Raw genomic sequence first — 18,649 nt, forward strand, 5'->3', positions numbered from 1 at the left:
ATGGATGGCATTTCAATATATTTAATGACACATTTATAACACGTAATAGGATATATAGATGGCACATGGCATTTCAATGCATTTGGTGACGTGTCACATGGAAATTATATATGGATGTTGCATGGCATCAAGGACACGTGCCATATGGCAATATATATTGATGATGCACAGCACTCGATATATTCAGGGAAATTATGGGTCACATGGCATCATACATAGATGACACATGGCATTAGAATGCATTAGGCTAGGGGTGTCTACGGTTCGGTTAATCGAATCATGGACATTTTTTTGCAAACCTAACTGGTCCTACCAGTTTTTTAATATCTCAAAACCAAAAATGAACTAGTACTACCGGTTAATTGGTCTATCGGTTTTGGTTTTTGACTGGTTTGGTTTCTTGGTTTTTCAGATTTTTATATTCATAATACATATTATATAAATATATGTATAATATCATATTATAAATAATAAATGATATATAATATATTATAAAAATTATAAAAATATATAATATATAATATATTTATATATAATGCATATATTTATATAATATATAAAAAATATGTGACATATTTAAAATATATATAAAATATACATATAAATATATATACCGGTCGGTTCGGTTAACCATCGATTTTTTCTAGGATAACCAAAAATTGAACTGGTCCTTCAATTTTTCAAAAATACCAAACCGATCAATTCAATTAACCGCATTTTTCGGTTCGATTTTCACAGTTCAGTTTTTTGGTTTTTCATGAAAACCCTTACATTAGACAACATGTGTGTGTCAAATGATTGAATGTATAAATGTCATGTGCCACATGGAAATTGGATATATTATATAACAACATATATAGATGTCACGTGATTGATAATGTAAAAATTAAAAAAAAAAAAAAACACGATTTTTGAAGTACAAAAGTAGAATCCTAATGCATGCTTTGTATTCACTTCATTCATCAAGGCCTTAGCTTATGATGTATGTTGTCCTTTGGACTCGATGCATTCATTAACCATGACTTCATTCATCATGGCCTTATTCACCAATTATTGATATGTGAATCATCATTGTCACTATAATCCAGTCCATATCCCAACCATTTTGTCTTTGTTACATGAATCTTGTTTCACCGCTCTCATTAATGTCACATCCATTGTTAAAACTATTAGCACTTAAATCATTACCCATGTCCTTCTTGGTCTACCCCTACCCCTTCTAATCCCTTCAACTTGCATCAAAGTGTTGTCAAAGTTCTTTTATGCATTCCATAATTATATGAGTACACTTGAAATATCATAGTATTCGAGAATAACTGATCAAGTTAAGTGAAAATACCATATCTTACAGATAAAGTAACAGATGATTTATTGCACCATATCATGACCATTAGGTTATGGAGATGGATTCCCCAATCAATGTTCAAAGGATTATTGATTGATATGGATTGAATGTACAAAATACCTATATTTAGATGGAGATATTGGTGGACACTTGGCAAATTATTCTTTGTATATGTTGTGCATCTCAATATGACTAAGATTTATCTATATGACTTCCCTTTTATGTTTTTCTTTTCACGAATAATTCCAACTTATATCCCTATATTCTACATTGTTGTTCAATGAATTCTCTCAAAGAGACTTTAATATGTAATTACGAATTATACAATTTTTTGAGTTAAGAATTTCTACATGCAAAAACAAGGAGTGCAACATGAAATATTTAGCTCCTACCAAACATAGAAATATGAGTAATGGAATCATTACAAGAGCAATGCTAAATCTAAGAACTTTGATTAATGGGGGCAAGCATTACCATAATATCAACTTAACCATAACAGGGTGGGTTCAGGGTGGAGACTATATTCCCTATTCCCAACCCTGATCCACGTCAAGGAGAAAGATTAACCTCCATTTTTTAGTTCTGATGAAGACAGGTTCACCATCCGGGACCCAAATCCCCATTTTTTTTTAAACTAAAAGTTTTCTAAGCGTAAAACATAGTTGTGTATGTGTGTGTTGGGGTCAGGGCAAGGTGGGGACTTCACTCCCCATCTCCATCGTTTTCCTCAATCAATTATCCCTATTAATCACAAAAAACAATCTCCATCCCCAACCCAATCATATTGGATACCTAATGGCAACGCAAAAATTTGCCATCTTTAGGTTTGAAGAGACAAATTAGAGTTGATAAGATTGAGTTGTTTGAGAGATGTGATATGAAGAAAAAAACAAAATGAATTAAAGAAAAATAGAAAAAACATAAAAAGTTATAACCCTAAGTCCCAAATCTCATAACTTGGTATGGGATAGGGATATGATGTCATTCCTGTATTTTTTTTTTCTTTATTTCTTACCTTTTCATCTCTAAAAAAATGTATCCCATTTAAGTAGCTAAAGTTTGCATGGTCCTTACTATTTTATTTGAATAAAGGCAAATGTGAAAATTTTTAAATTTATTCACAAATTTTGCATATACATATTTTTTTTCAAATCTGGGTGGAGGCAATTGCCCACACTGACTTCAACATAGATCTAGCAGTGATGGGAAAATTGACAGATAGTGACCATTTTCTAAATATAAAGATTATAGAATATTATGGTAAAAACTTCAAGTTATAATGTCCTTTAAAACCTTTGGATTGCAATCCTTAATAAGGGCCACCAATATGTTTATCCACATACACATTCTAGATTCCATTTCACGTGGAGTCCTCCCCTCGCTGTTGTATTTTTCAAACCCAAAATTACTATTACTTCCAATTACTTGTACTTTGCAACGTTAAAAGAACTAAACCTAACCTAGAAAAGGGAGAGGTTTAAATGTCAAAAGTTCTACCAGGGTTGAACCGTGGTGATGTATATGTATATATGATGCTATAATATATATCTTTTTATTTTAGTTCCAAAATTTTTATATTAAAAGTTAAGATTTCAGGTAAAAAAATGGCAAAAACAGTGAGGTAAGATGCCTTTAACTAATTAGCTCCTTGGAAACATGTAAATCTCAAAAAGTTATCACTAATAGAAAAAAAAGCCACCCCAATCAAACATATGAGCATAGAGTTATGGCTTTCAAAAATTTGCATTTATATCAAACAGTGTAAAAGAAGGCTCATTTACTGAAACACCCCCTGTAGTTTCATGAATATACTAAGACCTACCTTATAATTTATGTTTTACTAAAACATAAAATCAAATAAATTTAACCAAAATCAACTAAAAATAAAAATTCTATTTTTGCCCCTAGTAAAACATGGACAACCACTCCATTTTTCTCAATTTGGTCAATTTTGTTTTCTATACAAAAAAAATGTTAAGGGTACTTTTGGAATAAACAACCATGGATCCATGCCCTTAAACATTTTCCACTTGATTTATGGGTACTTTTGGAATAAACAACCATGGGTCCACGCCCTTAAATATTTTCCACCTAGTTTAGGTGATCATGTTATTATTTTCTAATAGCAAAACAAATAGTTCTTAATGAAAGGTTGATAAAGTAAATATATTGCAAACTATAAGGGGTGTTTTAGTAAAATTCAAACTATAGGGTAGGTTTAAGTAAATCTGTAAAACTATAGGGGGTGTTCTAGTAAAATAACCTAACAAACGACCAATTTTCTAAATCTGAGACCGATCCACCAGTTTTTAGTTGGATTAACTTTTTTAGGGGCTATTTAACCATCAATTGGAGTGATTGTGGGGAATATGTAATTAATGGTTGGGGCATTATAACTTTACTAGCGGGAACCTGTGCGATGCATGGGATTTATCAAGGAAAGTGAAATAATCAATACTTGTAACTAAAGAAAGAATGCAATGTTGTTTAAAATAATTAAATCTTTATTTTAATAATTTATTACAAAAATGATTTAGTAATTTAGTAATTTGGATTAATTATATTAATATTTTTAGCAAAAATAATAATTATTATTTCTAATTACTTAATAAAACAATTATTTTTTTCAAATTATTTGTCAGTGTTCTATTTTATTAATTATTTCATTTTTTTGTAAATATCACTTAAATATTTAAAATAATTAAATATCAATAAATATATAAAATTAAGCTATAGTCGTAATTAAATTAATCTATAGTTATCTTTTTTTTGTCATTAACTAAATTAATCTAAGCTCAATTTTAAGACTTTGGATTAGGCTTGGATTGATCCTCATCTTGACCCAACCGACCCAAGTTGCATGCATCGTAACATTCATAATTGGACTGGACCAAAGTCACCAAACCAAGTGCGCCCATGCATGCATTATTTTTAGATTTTTTTAACTATTTTTAGATAATATTGAAGCCAAAGGAACCAAAAAATTAAAAATTTTGGGCTAAATTATGATAGTGTATTAGCAGTTTTTAAGATTTATTGGCCTAACCCAGCCCACACCTTAAGTGTAATAATATTTGTATAGGCTTACAGGATTGTCCATGTGCATATAACTTCCAAATTCAACTTATTAGGGGTTGTTTAGCTTGGGCCCTATCCACTAAAGCCATCATTGGACTCCAAAAGTTTGATACCTAATTAAATTTTGAATCTAATTATCCCTGACAATGTGTAGGCTTGGTGCATATCTCAGTTAGACTTAATTCAAATAATATATAAAATATAAATAAATAATATATATGGGTCATGTTGGGTTGTGTCACGGGCCGGGCTGCGAGCTGGACTGTGCTAGTCCGTGGGTCATAGGTGGCACGGCCCGCTCGATCAAGTCATGCCATGCCGGCCTGTGGACCTAAAACCCCATGCCCAACACAACCCACATGATCATGTCGAGCCTGGCATGGCCCATGGACCATCGCGTCGGGTCATGCCGGTCCAGTCCAAGTTTGTGCCAAGCCGCGGGCGGCACGACCCGATTTACACCTCTAGATATGGAGAAGGCTTATGATAGGTTGGAATGAGACTTTATTGAAAGAGTCTTAAACAAGTTTGGTTTTCACAATAAATGGATAAATTGGGCTATGGAATGCATTAAATTAGTTTCTTTTCAAATTCTTATTATTGGTTCTCCTTCTAATAAGGTGAGAACCAGTAGGGGAGTCAGGCAAGGGGACCCCCTATCTCTCTACATTTTTGTGCTTTGTGTTGAAGCCCTCACCAGTATGCTGGTGAAAGAATCCACGAGTGGGGATAAGCTTGTTGGTTGTAAGGCATCAAGAAACGGCCCCACCATCCCTATTTTACAGTTTTTTTATGATTGTATGATTTTTGTGAAAACTTCAATTAATGCTTGTCTTAAGGTGAAAAATATCCTTGATAGTTTCGCTTTGGCTTCTGATCAACTGCAAACTACTCTAAGTCTTCTATTTCCTTTTCCAAGAATAGCTTCTGATCAACTGCAAACTACTCTAAGTCTTCTATTTCCTTTTCCAAGAATATTCCTGGTAGGCTTCAAAAGATTATGGCAAGAATTCTTAAAATTCCTTTGGAGAAAAAGATAAAAGTTACTTGGGTATTCCTGTTATTAATTGGAGAGTCTCAAAAGGGGTTTTTAGATCTCTTAGCGAGAAAATGGCTAGTAAACTTGCCAATTGGGAGAAAAATACTCTCTCCCTTGCTGGCAAGTTGATCCTAACTAATTTTGCTGCCTCTATGATCCCCCAATTGGCAATGCAATCTTTCAAAATCCCAAATAATGTCATTAGCGAGTAGGAAAAGGCCCAAAGGGATTTTATTTGCTCCAATTCTAGAAGTCAAAATCCTATACATCTTGTTAACTAGAAGAGAATGTGTACGGCCAAGAAAATGGGGGGTCTTGGATTGAAAAACCTGAAATGGGTTAAGGTGGTCAAAGCCAAGTATTTAAATAACTTAGACTTTATGGAGGTGGAGTCTAAGAGTGGTATCTCTTGGGCTTGGAGAGGTGTTATTGCCTCTAGAGATATTCTTAGGAGTGGTATCAGTTGGAAGATTGGTAATGGCAACTGTGCCAACTTCTAGAGGGACACTTAGGCTAGTAACTCCCATTTCCTTGAGATTATTAATCCAGAGGTAGTGTCAAACTTGGATTTTCTTGTTTGCAATGTTATTGACCATGATAGAAAGATTTGGAAGGAGGATCTTATTAAGACTCTTATTCATAATAGTGTTTGGCATTGCATAAAACTAATCTTGATTCCCTCTAAGCTATCTGAGGATAGAATTGTTTGGAGACTCAATCCAGATGGAATTTTTTTTTTTATAAATTTGGCCTACAATGAAGAGTATAGTCAGAATAGTGGAAGTGGTGTTGGTGCTAGTTGTCAAAGGTCTTTCTGGAATCTTAAGATTACTCAAAAAATTAAAGTATTCTTATTCTTCCTATTCAATGACAAGCTTCCAACTAAAAGTAAGCTCATTACTAGAGGCATGAATTTGAATTCAAAATGTGAATTTTGCAATGAAAATGAAACATTTGAGCATTTATTTATTGTGTGCCCCTTTACTAAGCATATTTGGGTAAGGGTGGGATCATTGCTATAGATCCCAAGTTCTAATGATAATTCAATAAATGACCGGTGGTCTAGTGCTTTGAGAAACCAAGATTCTACTAGTGAACAATTTGTTAAAGAAAAGTTGGTAGTATTGCTATGGTTTATTTGGAAGAATATAAATGACAATTGCTTTAACAATAATTTTGCTCATCCCCAAATTATTGTAGAAATGACTCTTGCTTATTGGGGAAAAATCAAATCTTGTTTTTCTTCCGGTCCCAATGAGATTTCTAAAGAATGGAATTTTATAAGATGGTGCAATCCCAATCCTATGACTAACAAAGTTAATTTTGATGCATCCTGCAAGTCGGATAGTTGGTGCTCCATAGGGTGCATTGCCAAGGACCATATGAGTTTTATATTGGACCTCAAAGCCTATTGTATTGTGGTTTCTTCAATTAATTAGGTTGAGGCCTGGGCTGTTTGGGAGGCCATCAACATTGCTTTGAATTTTAAGGATTACCCTATCATTATTGAAGGAGACTTGAAGCTCGTGGTTGACTGCCTCAATGAAAAAGTTAAACAATTGTGGAGATTGGAAAGCATCATTAGTGAGTGTCTCTTCCTCAAGTCCGAGTTTAGTTTAAGCATTTCCTTCCGGCATACTTATCGTAAAGCAAACTAGTTGGCTGATTGACTAGCATGCAATGCCCCGTCCTATCATTCAGCTAATTTAGGTTCAGTCCCAAAGATTTTAATACATGTTATTTGTACATTTAAGAGAAAGAGAATAATAATAATATAAATAGGTTAAAGTTAAACAATAAACAAATTATAAATTACTAGAACGGATGAAAGAAATGGTGGAGCCTTCTTGCCTACCACAATTCAGCATTTTCATTGGTTGTTTCTCCTCATTTGTATAATTCATTTTTAAGAGGGGAGAAGATAAAAAATGGCTCCTTATAACTCAATCAACATGTTGGTTAGAATGTTTTAAAACTCGCAGTTGGATCGGTTAGTCAAATCAATGGATCCATCACCTGGCCAGTAGTCCATTAGTTTTCAAATCACTTGGTCATTGATTTGACCAAATGATTCAATTAACTTTTACCCATTTAATCTAAGGAATCCGGATGAATACAAGGTGGGATTTAGCTATCAGATTGGTACGAAGCGTCTGAGCAGATTCCAATTCATTTTTATACTCTAAACTCAACCTCACAATTTATTTATTTATTCCTCAAATGTATTTACCCCCTCCCTATAAATAGCAACCCTCTTAATTGGGAATCTTTACTCCCTTGACACTGACCTGGTCTGTACAATCCCATCATGAATGTGGAGTGAACTCGAATTACCCCTTAAACTAATTTATCACAATTTTTTTGTAAAATATGATTTATATCATGTCCAATCTCTTATTTAATTCTTTATTTTTATCTATTATTTATATTTTATTATTTTTATTTATGATGTCATAAGTTGACCTATCTCACAAAGATGATTGAACCACGACCCATCATCCAAATAAAAAAAGCAATTCCCGTTTTCAGGTCATTTATTTAAAACATCGATAAAAAGAACATTAAAGACGTCATATATTCCTAAATTGTTCTACCTATGCCAATAATATCTTTCCCTTGCTATGTTTAATTTGGTAATCCAAACTCCCAATCACTCAAAGAATTACATTGATTGGGGCACTTACCCAGACTAAGCATTTGACCATTTGACAATGAGGGTTGAACCAACTGACCCACCATGCGAATTGAAAATCGGTTCCTTTTTCAAGGCTTTGTTTGTTTCCCGTGCAATTATATTCGCATTGGTGCAATAACATGAAGGTGCAAATGAGTTAAAATCCAATCTTGGTTTAATTTTGTTAAGTCTTAGTTTGAGAGGAGTGTAAACGTAAATACATAGAGTTCAAAATCTTGTATTTTATATTATCGTGTATGTATTTGCACAATATATATATTTGTATTTTTGTTCCTTTTGAACCGAGAATTAAAGCAAGTAAAATGAGAATTAAAGCAGAATAATTTAAAAACTGGGCGAAAAAACAAACCAAAATTTGCAAAATTCACATTTGCACTCCTATCCATTTGTATTAGTACAAATGAAATTGCATTGCAAACAAACAATATATGAAGAGCACTTGATCAAACAAAAGCCATTTGTGCAAGAGTTCGTGACCATTCACGAGTGAAAAGTTCAGATCCAAAATATTTATCTGTTCGTTTCATGGTCGGATTGGATTTGAATGGTTTGCTTTTCATTACCTCTGAGAGAATATTTATATAATATTATTCAACCTTGTGGCTGTAGTTCAGTTGTAAGAATTCCACGTTGTGGCCGTGGAGACCTGGGCTCGAATCCCAGCAACCACAAAAAAGTTTTTCACTTTTTTCTTTAAACCGTAATTATCGAGTTATTAATCAATTTCAATCCGATTCGGCCCCAACTATTCCGTTAAGGCTTTCCCGTCAGTGAGTGCCCGAGTTTGGGAGGGCTTTCAGGTAGCGGCTTCTGGCTTTATGAAGTGGGTCCTACATTCCCATCCTAACAGTCTGCCAGAAACAGGGCTTTCCGCTGAAGCTGCTTTCAGTGGCTTCTCAAGAGTCAAAGTTTCAGCCCTCCCGAACGGGCCCAGCTCCAGTTATCCCCTTTCCCGCCAAAACAGATACGATCCATCAACGTTTTCCCGCCAAAACCTCACTAACATCAGTGTCTGAGTGTCAACCCGCAGCAACTCTCCATTTTTGCTGAAAATCTTCCTCACCCCCACTTCGCGTTCTCTGACGGGAACAACCATGATGAACACGAAGGATCTCGACTTCGATGCCGACAGAGGTAAGCCGTCGATCTCATCATCTCCGCCATTTTGTCTCTCGTTACGTTTAGCGCTCTTTCAATCCATCTATCTCTTGCAGTCCTCGCAAAGGAATTTTTGACCAACTTCGCTGATGCAAATGGCGAACCCAAGTATCTCAACATACTCGTAAGTCTTCTTTTTCTCATACAATTCTTTTGGTATATGATTCCATCTCACCTCAAAATTTCAACTATTCTAAAGCAATCCCCATTTCTTCTGTTGGTTGCAGCAAGAAGTCGCTAACCGTAAGATTCGAGCTATCCAAATCGATCTCGAGGATCTCTTCAATGTAACTCTCTTCTTCTCCTTTCCTTTTACTCTTCTGTCTTATATTAAGAGATCCTGTAACAAAATCCTAATGCAATTATAAATTGTTGACCCTCCAGTATAAGGACCTGGACGAGGAGTTTCTTAGACGGGTAACTGAAAATACCCGTCGATATCTTGGTATTTTTGCTGATGCCATCGATGATCTCATGCCAGAGCCCACGGAGGCTTTCCCGGATGATGATCATGACATTTTGATGACCCAGCGATCGGAGGAAGGAACGGAGAATGCCGATGGTTCAGATCCGCGCCAGAGGATGCCCCCGGAGATTAAGCGTTTCTAGTAAGTCTTGGAGGGATCCCTTTGTGATCTTGTTTCTAGGGCAGCTTACTTTTCCTACTTCGGATTATCATTACTCTTTCAAGTACCTGGATGACAGGTTGTTGTAATTTCAGAAAGATGTGGTCTCATATTAGGGTTTTTTCTGGACCATACACCTTGGTATCAACGTGTTAACGATGACAAAAGTAGAATAAGAATGTGCCATAATGTTCACTTGGGAGCTCAATGGGAACATCAGCGTGATAATTTGAAATGTATTCTTCGCTAACGTGGTTTGTTCTGGAATGCAGTGAAGTCTATATAAAAGCTTCTTCTAAAGAGAGACCATTTACTATAAGAGAAGTTAAAGCCTCGTACATTGGCCAGCTTGTCAGGATCTCTGGCATTGTTACACGATGCTCAGACGTTAAGCCATTGATGCAGGTGGCTGTGTATACATGTGAAGAGTGTGGTTTCGAAATTTACCAGGTAGTTACATTCGGGTTCCCATTATTTTGTTGTTTTTTCCCCTTTCACATTGTACATACTTACAACAACAAAAAAAAAAAAACATTTTTTTTTCTCATTTTCATTTAATAACTGCAGGAAGTAACCGCTCGAGTCTTCATGCCCCTGTTTGAGTGCCCATCCAGCCGCTGTAAAATAAACAACACAAAAGGAAACCTCATCCTTCAGCTCAGAGCTTCGAAGTTTTTGAAGTTTCAAGAGGTGCTTCTTCTCTGTCCTCCAATATAAAAGCTTTATAATTTATGTAAAAGTTTAGTTTCTTTTTCAAAGTTATATGAGAGAAAAGGTTTCTCAACAAGCAAAAAAAAACCACAATTTGTTTCCTTTAATTTTTATGTGATATATGGTTGTGGTGGGTGGATGCAGGCAAAAATCCAAGAATTAGCAGAACATGTTCCGAAAGGTCACATTCCAAGGACAATGACTGTTCATCTGCGTGGGGAACTCACTCGGAAGGTATGCTGGTATTACAGATTGTATAGTAGTGCACATATACCCATTTCATGTTAATTACCTAATTTTCTCGCAAAGTGCATAACATCAGCCATTAAAACATTATCATCCAGTTACAGCTACAAGTATAGATTACCGATGAGCATCTTAATAAGCAGTAGATAAGGAATGGTGGTCTCACTTTTCTTATTAATTGCACCTTTTCTTTTCCATTTCTCCAAAGTCAACTTGGTAGGTTTGAAGTTCTTTTAATATGTTATTTTTGGTGGTGCACTTGATTACACTCCTACCATTTATTCATTTTTTTTTCTTTTTTATGCATTGATCAGGTAGCTCCAGGTGATGTTGTTGAGATGTCAGGGATTTTTCTTCCTATTCCTTACACAGGTTTCAGAGCAATGCGGGCAGGGTTGGTTGCAGACACATACTTGGAGGCCATGTCAGTGACACATTTCAAGAAAAAATATGAGGAGTAAGTTTTGTTTCTCCTCCTTCCCTGTCTTCTTCATGCTGTGAACCTTGAGAAAAAAGGTTTGGCTTCAAGAAAATTTTACTTACTGGGGATTAAGTTTCTTTCTTTGAACTTTGGATTAATTTGAATGATTAAGTAGTTCAAACAAGAAAATCTAAAATGGTAGATTAAAATCTTGTTTGAGGGTTGAAAGTGAACATCATTTGAGTATGCTGATAGGGCAAGAACCTTCTACATGTGTGTGTGTGTGTGTCACCCCTGCAGAGATTGATTTTATAAATTCTCTGAACCAAAAACTTAACAATGGAGTTGAACAATACTAACTTAAGCATTTTAAAACATGCAAAAGAAACTGAATGGAGAAACATATTGAATTTGGTTACCCACCCCAGGAATTGATAAATCAAAGGCCTCAAGGCACATAATATATGAACCTTGCATCTCTTAATTGAAGTTCCTTGGCTAATATAACTAGTCACTTTTATTAACCACAGGTATGAACTTAGAGGAGATGAGGAAGAGCAGATTGCACGCCTATCTGAAGATGGTGATATTTACAATAAGTTGGCACGGTCATTAGCACCTGAGATTTTTGGCCATGAAGATGTTAAGAAAGCTCTACTTCTTCTCCTTGTTGGAGCTCCTCATCGGAAATTGAAAGATGGGATGAAGGTAAATCCATCAAATACATATTATGCTCCCATTATTATCAGTTTGATGGGGATGGGATTTTCTTTGATGACTAAACTATATTTATTATGAGAAAGAAGTTCACTTAATTATGAAAATCCCATATGTTTTACCTATAGTGTTTATAGATTGTTTTTCTTATCTAAGTAAACTGTGGTTGATCTTTCTTATGCTTAGCACACATAAAAAATGGAAGACCATCAAATATTTGTATCAAAGTCTTGGTTTTGTCAGATAGATGTCACAAATCAAGCTTGTCTTAACCATTTTAGGTCAGCCACAGGTTATATTTCTACTTAGTAACAGGATACAACATAGCCTCCTCTTCATCTCATTTTTCTCTTACTCGTTATTTGGCTTATCAGGATACAATGTAGCCTCCATATATTTTACCTTTAGAGTTTATGGATTATTTTTCTTATCCAAGTAAACTGTGGTTACACACAAAAAATGGAAGGCCACCAAATATGTGTTAAAATCTTGGTTTTGTCAGATAAATATCACAAATCAAGCTTGTAACCATTTTAGGTGAGCCACAAGTTATATTTCCACATTCCACTTAGTAACAAGATACAATGTAGCCTCCTCTTCATCTCATTTTTCTCTTACTTGTCATTTGGCTTATCATGCCTACATTCATCATTAAATTCTAGGAAAACAATCTCCAAGTAATTTTCATTAATATTTTCACTACAATGTATGATGGCTTTCTGAACGTGTTTATTTGGAATTGCAGATTAGAGGAGACCTGCACATCTGTTTGATGGGAGATCCTGGAGTTGCAAAAAGTCAGCTCCTTAAACACATAATTAATGTGGCACCAAGAGGAGTGTACACTACGGGAAGAGGAAGCAGTGGGGTTGGTCTGACGGCTGCAGTTCAGAAAGATCCAGTAACTAATGAGATGGTTCTTGAAGGGGGAGCCTTGGTGAGACTCTTAACAAGTTTCTATTTTTTCTTTCCTCGCATTCAAACATATCTTTTTGGTATATATGGTTTTATGAAAATTTATGTATTCTGTTTTATGCTACCTTGTATTTTGCATGCAAATGCAACATGATGTGTAACACATGCTTATTGGTCCACTATCCAAATATTATGCTTATGCTACATGTCATATTGCAAGGTGCACTGGCATGCTTGTCCCTGTTGCAATTATTATGAACTAGCTAGCTAGCATGAATGATAATCTTCTCATTTCAAATGTATAAATATAGTTTTGATAAGGCTTTCTTCAGTTTAGTTGAAAATTGGAAAAACATGTGAGGAAAATTCTATACAACAGTTGTAAGCCCAACTATGCTGTGTGGTAGAAATGCATATATTGAGATGGATGAGTGGGAACCTAGGAGTATCTCCAATAGGTAAAGCACTCATAATTGAACATTGGATATGGAATTAAACAGAATGGAATGGAGAAACAGGATTTATGTAGTCAACCCCATATAGTTGGGATAAGGGTTTGATGATTATTACGATTTCTTTATTTAGTTTGTCAGTTTTGTGAAAGCAAATTGTTGTGCTGCAGGTGCTTGCTGATATGGGTATATGTGCTATAGATGAGTTTGATAAAATGGAGGAATCTGATCGAACAGCGATACATGAGGTGATGGAGCAGCAGACTGTCAGTATTGCCAAGGCTGGAATCACCACTTCCTTAAATGCCAGAACTGCTGTTCTTGCTGCTGCAAATCCTGCATGGTGTGAATCTATTCTTTTATTTTAAGCAGTCAGTCATAAACTAGTTTTGAGAAAAATCAATTCTCTCTTCTGTTTAAACATAATGGAAATCAAGCTGGTAACATTCTCTTCACTAAAGCGTAAAACAATATTTTTGCATTCTCATGGATTCAAATCAATTAGTTCATAGATAAGTGTCTTTTTGAAAGTTATCCACATTGAGGTTAAAAATTTTTCCTTATTTGGTTGAAGGGGAAGATATGACCTACGCAGAACTCCCGCCGAAAATATCAATCTGCCTCCAGCACTTCTATCACGTTTTGATCTTCTTTGGTTGATACTAGATAGGGCCGATATGGACAGTGACCTTGAAATGGCTAGGCATGTTGTCTATGTTCATCAGAACAAAGAATCTCCTGCACTTGGGTTCACTCCACTTGAGCCATCTGTTCTTCGGTAAGGTCCATTCCAGTTCATACAACTGTCTGTAATATATATCTTTGATATCATTATCCACTTCTGTAAAGAAAATGATAATTTACAAATTTGAAGTGAATTGTTTAACTTTATGAGTAGGTTGTATCTGAGAGATCCCCTGCCATTTTGTTAACATGTTATGGTTTATTTTCATGTGAGCATGGATTTTGTTGTTACCAGATTAGAGAGTTCTTGGGCTCCGTCACTTTGCGCACTGCTATATATTGAAAGAAAACGATACCTTTGTATCTCATAGTTGACTTAGGTTCTCCAATTGAAAGGCATTAACATTCTTGTAAAACGAATCTTAATGTGAAAACTTATTTTTAGTAAGATTTGATGTGTCAGAAACTTATTTCCCATTTTTATCTGATTTTTAGTAAGAACTCTAATGTAAATCCCATAAAAGATAATGGATTTGGCTGAATTTAGTTATATTTTTCCAGCCTCTGGAAAGAACATTGATGTGAAATCTAAAAAGATATACCTGGCTGAGATTTTAGCTTTACTCTCCAAAAATTACATGTCAGTCCCTACAAAATGGATTTCCTCTTTATCTGGATCTTCTAGAACATTAGATTTCCTCTTTTCTTTTTAGAATATGTGAATTCCCTGATTGCATTCAAAATTTGTGTTTTCTGTTGTTTTTCAGTGCATATATTTCATCTGCAAGGAAAATGACCCCCCATGTTCCCAAAGAGCTGGAGGAGTATATAGCAAGTGCTTACTCCAGCATCCGGCAGGAGGAAGCTAAATCAAATAGTCCCCATTCATACACTACTGTGCGGACCCTACTCAGTATTCTCCGGATATCCGCTGTGAGTGTTGGTCTTTGCTTGTCCATTTCTCCTTAAATTTAATATGGTTCTGTTCACATGTTAGGGTAGACTGCTGGGCACAGTAACTTTCTTTTATCGTTTGTCATTAGCTTGCTAATGGTGGAATATTAATTTTTTCTTTTTCCAGGCACTGGCAAGGCTCCGCTTTTCAGAAACTGTGGCTCAGAGTGATGTGGACGAGGCACTGAGGTTAATGCAGATGTCAAAGTTCTCACTTTATTCAGAAGAGCGTCAGAGATCTGGTCTTGATGCCATCTCTGACATCTATTCCATACTGCGAGATGAAGCTGCAAGGACAAACAGGATGGATGTGAGCTATGCTCATGCACTAAACTGGATCTCAAGAAAGGTTAGTTAGCATTGTAAAAATCAAGACTGCTTAGTTAATAAGGAACAGTTCAGTAATGTGTCAGAGGTATCTAATATGCAATTTGGAGGTAGGGCTGTCAATGGCAGTCAATTATCCAGGTCTGAGTTCAAAATCTAACCTAATTAAACCAGATTTAGATCTCAAAAACTAGATCTGTTTATAAATGGTTGGATATGGATCTACCCCAATCTGATCCTAGTAAGACCTGTGTCTGGTAATATTAGTATGTTCATATGTTTATATAAAATTAACACATGTTCATTAATAATGTTGGTCCAAATCACATTTTCATCAAAGGTTCAAAGTTAGTCTCGTGGAAGTTATTTTTAATTCATTTTAATGAATATAACAATTTGATTATTTTTTAGCTTAATTCATTAATGATATATGATTATCCAAGTCCAATCAAATCCAACATAGAAGGTTTTATTCAAATCCTAATATTAATAGGGTCAGATTCAAATATGGTTAGATCCAATTCAGATGTATAAGATATAAATATCTTGTTGATGGCACATAAATTACTGTGCCCACATTTTGGTGATGCAACAAATGGGCTCATCTAACTATTGTTAGGTCATATGTGCCTATGGACCTAACATTTATGACTCTTAATCCCTTTGTTCTATGTTTGAATCAGGGCAATTTAACAATCTTGTCTTGTTTTTTTTTTTTTTTTGAAATTTAGGTGCATTATAATCAGTGGTTAATTTAGTTGACCCCATATAGTTGGGACTTGGGACAAGGCTTAGATGATGATGATTAGTGGTTAATTTTTTAGTTAATCGTAACAATGTGATTAGGTTTGTTTTACCATCTAGGTGTCAACTTTTCCAGACTAAAACACCTAGGAAGTCAATTCAGATATCCTGCCCACAAGAATCCTAGCCACTCCTACCCACATGATACTACAGTTGTACATTAGGAACACCTCTCCATGAATGATAACATGTAAGCATGGAGATGTTCGTTCTCAATGTACAGCTGTAATGACGTGTGAGTAGGTGTGGGTAGGAGATCCGAACTCCTAGGAAGTGCCTCACCACCTTAACTACAAATAAAGAAACAAGTTATGATTATTTGGTTTAACTAGCTGGTTTGAATGTTGTATGCACCCACAGTACTTGCTACCACATCAACCTATATAATCTTTGGCATCATAAAGTAAAACCAGTACTGGAGGAAGGTTTCCTTTTTTGTCGAGTAGCCTACAAGAAATACAGAAGGCATTGTATCAGGAGGTTATTTTAGTGTAACCCATGAGGAAGATCTAACCTTGTCATCAATTGACAGTGTTGCCTGGAGATTACTCATCAAAAAAGTTGACCATGTTGCCTGGAATTTGTCTAAGTACACAGTCAACTGATAAAAAAGTACAAAGTTAGCAACCTAATAAGAGTTTCTAGGGGTGCAGTACTGCTAATTGAATTTAATGTCTTTAGAAAAACTGGGAAACTTGATCAATCTACCCAGTAATCTGGCTTGGGTTTCTGCTGAATTTTTGCCAACCTGACTGAGTCTGAAGAAATACAACTATTGTATGAAAATATGATTCTATGTATACAAATAACAGAAACGTAAAAAGATTCAGAAAATATGGCATGGTAGAGCCCCTACTTCTGAACTGACAGAACCCCTCTAGTTTGATTATAAAAAACAGGAAGAATAAGGATGGTTTACTGAAGCCTCTCTTGCAAAGACAACAATCAGATTTCCCGAAAACAATAAGTGGGAATGAAATATACACAGAAAAAGATCAATGAAATGTGAATTTATACCTGTAGCTTGATACCTACTTATTTCTGAGGCTATTATTGACAATCTCAAGGTTGAGATTTCTAGCTATTAGGGGATTCAGGCTGCATTCTTGAAGCTTAGTGAAAAAATAAACAAAGAGTGAGGGTTCTAGTTTCTCCTCTCTAACTGTTAATTATGGTTTCAATCTCCTCTCTAACTGTGGTGCTGGCATGGAAGTAAGAAAGGATTCCATGGAGAAAGAAATTGATTTTCTCCGAGTTTTTCATCCAATGGCAATTGCTTTTAGTATTTTTGAGTATTTTAAATTTATTTTCTATTTAGTGTCTTAAAAGTTAAAAGTACGGTGAATTGTCTTAAAAGGTTAAATCAGTTTACAGATTCTTATAAGAAAGTTTTTGAAGTTTTGAAATGTTGAGATGAAATCATTATTTTTCTTTCATCCTATTTTTCATTGACCAAAACTTGGCTATTTTGCATGAGTTTGGTGTCATTTGATATGGTTATTTTCCTGAAATGTTTTGAGGGAGTTGTGATTATCTTACTGATAAGGTGTTAGTGACACTCAATGTTACTGATAGAGTTTTCTCTATTTACTTTTAAAGGTGCATTATTTCTTCTTTTCACCTTTCCTTCCTACAAACTGCCTCTTGTTTGTCTATTTCTTGTTTTTTGTTCTAGTTATTTGTGCATTCCAAATCACATGATCCATCTATCTAATCACCTGAGTTTGGTGATCCTAAGACCAGGAAGCTTAGTCTATTTCTGACGGGGTCACAGGAATAACACCTGGTTAAGAGCCAATTCTACCTGGCATGTCAATCCAGATTGCTTGATCCTTCATCTGGATCACCTAGTTTTTAAACAATGGGTTTTAATAATAATATGCCATTGACGATTGGAATGGTTTCTGTTGATGTTCAGTAGTAGTGTAGCACAAGCATGGAGTAATCTCCATCCCGAGTACAGAAGTTAGTCTTTAAGGTAGTCCAGCTATTGAAGTATTTTACCTTCCTGAGCTGAGAGCAGATAATTGCCCCTTGGATGTCCTTGCGGTTGTGTCAAGTGTCAATTCTGTAAATTCATTATCGTGCTTGGTTGTTTTTTATAGTTATTTTATATTTTTTACTGTAGTGTATAATTAATTCCTTCCACAACAATGGCTTAAGTTTATTCATCTCTCATTCAGAACTTGCACGTTATTGGAATATTCTTTGTTTGTAATAGGGATACAGTGAAGCTCAATTGAAGGAGTGCTTAGAGGAATATGCAGCCCTAAATGTGTGGCAGATCCATCCAAACACCTTTGACATCCGCTTCATTGATTCCTGATGTTTTATCCCTTGTAGATTGTCCAACATTAATCATCTTTCTGGAGAGGATCATTAATCAGGGAGAAGCTTTAGTCATCTCCATTCTCCAATGTGTTAGTGTTGTAATACACCTTACATAATTTTCTAGTTAAAATTTCATTTTTGTGAAA

The 18,649-nt window shown here is 35.1% G+C and overlaps 1 protein-coding gene across 1 annotated transcript; it reads left to right on the forward strand.

Moving 5' to 3' along the window:
- The first annotated feature begins 9,134 nt into the window (after positions 1–9,134).
- PRL (Minichromosome maintenance (MCM2/3/5) family protein) lies at positions 9,135–18,649 on the forward strand. Its single transcript, XM_088941308.1, has 15 exons — positions 9,135–9,291; positions 9,372–9,439; positions 9,543–9,602; positions 9,700–9,923; positions 10,214–10,391; positions 10,509–10,631; positions 10,797–10,886; positions 11,213–11,355; positions 11,850–12,027; positions 12,782–12,973; positions 13,574–13,746; positions 13,978–14,181; positions 14,855–15,020; positions 15,169–15,390; positions 18,394–18,649. The coding sequence occupies exons 1-15, from the start codon at positions 9,252–9,254 to the stop codon at positions 18,496–18,498; spliced, it is 2,166 nt and encodes a 721-aa protein (XP_088797434.1). The 5' UTR covers positions 9,135–9,251; the 3' UTR covers positions 18,499–18,649.

The sequence above is a fragment of the Nelumbo lutea genome, chromosome 4 (genome assembly GCF_056320005.1).
Source record: "Nelumbo lutea isolate HS-2025 chromosome 4, American lotus-T2T, whole genome shotgun sequence".
Taxonomy (NCBI): domain Eukaryota; kingdom Viridiplantae; phylum Streptophyta; class Magnoliopsida; order Proteales; family Nelumbonaceae; genus Nelumbo; species Nelumbo lutea.